This window comes from Pyricularia pennisetigena, chromosome 3, assembly GCF_004337985.1.
Source record: "Pyricularia pennisetigena strain Br36 chromosome 3, whole genome shotgun sequence".
Classification (NCBI taxonomy): domain Eukaryota; kingdom Fungi; phylum Ascomycota; class Sordariomycetes; order Magnaporthales; family Pyriculariaceae; genus Pyricularia; species Pyricularia pennisetigena.
The window spans coordinates 1,339,465-1,342,520 of NC_043742.1; the positions used below are offsets into that span (position 1 = coordinate 1,339,465).

General features: G+C 33.7%; 1 protein-coding gene across 1 annotated transcript; it reads left to right on the forward strand.

The window, feature by feature from the left end:
• Nucleotides 1–405: 405 nt before the first annotated feature.
• PpBr36_02297 (uncharacterized protein) lies at nt 406–1,494 on the forward strand (the record flags this gene model as incomplete). The annotated part of the gene is made up of 3 exons (XM_029889479.1): nt 406–535; nt 624–1,075; nt 1,251–1,494. Exons 2-3 carry the CDS (start codon nt 1,044–1,046, stop codon nt 1,492–1,494), a joined length of 276 nt encoding a protein of 91 aa, XP_029753939.1. The 5' UTR covers nt 406–535; nt 624–1,043.
• Nucleotides 1,495–3,056: the final 1,562 nt, after the last annotated feature.

Genomic DNA, 3,056 nt, shown 5'->3' on the forward strand with positions numbered 1-3,056 from the left:
ATTTCGCCTTTTATTTATAGGTTACCATATCGGTCTTTATTCTATTTTTGAACCGGAAAATGGGAATTAAAATACCAGCCATAGCTGTACACCAGAGCTAATTCTAGGTTTTTACCGATTTATTTAGCTTAAATTAGGATTAAAGGAAGTCCTGAAATCGAAAAGTTGACCTTCGAATAAAGATCCCGCAGCGCCCCAAAAGTAGCACCCCTATACAAAAAATTACGCATGTTTTAAAATTGGACCATTTACTAAGTCCCACTTTTGGGCGTGAATTTAAGGCATTTCCTTTGGTTAAAATGGTTTTTTAGGTTGCGATTACGATTCGGACAACAATTATTAAATATTTTTTTTACTAACCTGATTTTAATCGACGGTAATAGGGACCGATAATAGCGAAATATAATAATAAATTGTACGAATATAGGATTTGCAGCAGGATTTAATGACGAGCGCAGACCATTTCCCCGGGAAAAAAGGTTTTTGCAAGATGTAGAAGCTGCGACGGATAAATTACAGGCTAAGGATTTAATACGTATTTAGATTTAACATTGCTGTAATTCGGCAGTCCAAATCCGAAGTTAATAATTAACCTGTTCGTTGCTAGAAAATAAAAACAAAAGTGCGTATTGCCAAATTTGGATTGCGAGGAGTTGGGTTTAGTTGCAGTTTAATTATTATAACTATAATATCCACAACTTTCACAATTTTTAATGCGACTAAGGCGTTACCGAGGCAGAACGGATTATCTACCTGGTCTGCTATAACAAACCCGTGGCCACAAATATTAATATTTTCTATTTCCTGTGTTTCTGTCCTGGTTTGCGTTTGGACTTTCTGGTTTTACTGCCGTGGAGGGCACCAAAAGGCGGAAAAAACTGGAATATACCATAATATTTTAGCTTTCGGAAAATTCGGTCTGGGTATGGCTTTTTGGGTCACCAACGCTGTTTCCTTTTAACATTAGCGAAACAGCAGTAATAACCAGGATTTGTGGGGATGGTCCTGTATATAAAACGGTCGTTCGGAGCTGTTTAAAAAAAATGTCGATTATGCACTACTTTGCAACCTGCAAGTAATTGTGCACAAAAATCCCTTTGTAAAGGTGCATTTGTTTAATTCATTCCTCACTATAATCCCAGGATTGGACTGTTATTTGCATTACTATCGAAATTATTATTAATGCTGCGACTATTGGTTTATATTTAATCGTTATTTACCGCTTTTATTTTTTACGTAAATTTTAAAAGTCGATGGATCGGCGAAACAAAACTAGAATGGAATTTTACTTTATTCAAACTTCTGGAAATTTACCACAATCCAATTATTTACAGCATTTTTCACATTAGCCCAACCGCAATAACGACAGATTTTTGGAAGGTGAATATGGGCAGGGAAGCCCGGTCGATATATATCTACAGCCGGTCCCTATTCCAGCGGTTTACGCAAACAGGGTTAGTTAGCAATATTCCCAAAAAGGTTTTTTGGGATTAATTATAAACTGTTAAGGTATTAAATAAGTATTGTAGATTTTTGAAAAATATTTGTAGCTTTCACCGTAGTTGGGCAATTTTAAATTTAAAATAGTTTTTATTTTTCAAATATAAAAATTTCGACGAAATAAAATTTGCATTAACCCTTACTAATTTGCCCAATATGGTTTCGTCCAGCTGCTATATCCACTAAGGGAATGGGCTTTGGAAACAGCCGGTAATAGCCAATAATAGGATTTGTAACCTGCTCCTAATAATCTAACGTATTAAAGGAGCCTTTAGTTGCATTTTTTTCTTTTTTGAAAAAGAGGGTGATAATGTTGAATGCGTTTTCCCCGGGAGCTCCTTGGCTACCATACCAAAACAAAAAGCATATATTCCCTTCCATAATTTCGTCTGGATTTCGTTAAAACTTTCCTGTTTTTCCAACGCAATCAGTAGCCAATTTGCATAATTATACAAATAAACTCGTTATGCAGGCTCCTTTATAATGGCGTTAATATGTGTTAACCTTTATAATGCATGGGATTTTGATTCGGCGACCGCGCTGATATCCGGTTAATCCAAAAAACCGGGGAACAAATGGACATTTGACAGCTTTAATAAAAGGGCCATACGGGAAGGAGTTTAAACTCGATCTGTATGGTACAGTGCTCCTTTTTGCTACTGGTATTAGAATCGCTGGCCAGTTGTCATATATGTCGCAACTGCTGCGAAACTATCGTTCCTGCGAAACAAAAATAAAAAGGATCGCACTCTTCTGGCAGGTCCGTTTAAAAGGTAAATTTTCGAATCCAATATAAAGATTTGCTACCGCTAATAAAATTAAAATTTATTTGGTTTATATCGCCGACCGGATGTAAAAGGTATTAAATTAAAACAAAAACCGGGTAAATAATTATAACCGAACGGAAATTTTGGCGATTAGTCAATTAAATATTTTTAAGTTTTGGAAATTTAAATTTATATCCTATTTAATTACGTATTATAATATACTTAAATAAGGGATTTTATTAATTTGGGAAAACGTATTAGTATAATATATGGCGTTTTAAACGTTACGGATGTTTTTAACTTTAAAATTAACTAACGAAAAAGGCGGATTACCATTTGTCGTAAATTTTCGACCAAAAATTTTACCGATAACGACGTTAACAACGATATAATCTGCGTGGACGAAAAAGTAGGCGTTGCTATAAGGAAATATATGGCATTTACCGGAAATAATAGTATTTTTTTTAAAAAATTGGATTTTCAGCCCGAAATATATAACGAAAAAATTTTGGTATAGGTTAAACGCTTTTTAACCGGTTTATTTATAATTATATACCGCGTTTTACGGAGCAAAATTGCTTAATAATTGGCCGTTTAAATTAATGTTGTCGATATTACTTAATACTAACGGCGACGAACTAAATAATATCCAGGATTATTACGGTCGTTAATTGTGCTTTTAACAAATTAATATATTAATAATACAATATTTGCATTAATTTTCTGGTTTTTCCTTTTTTTTAAATGTTCGAAAAATAATAATTATAAAAAGTATTTACCCATGGATTT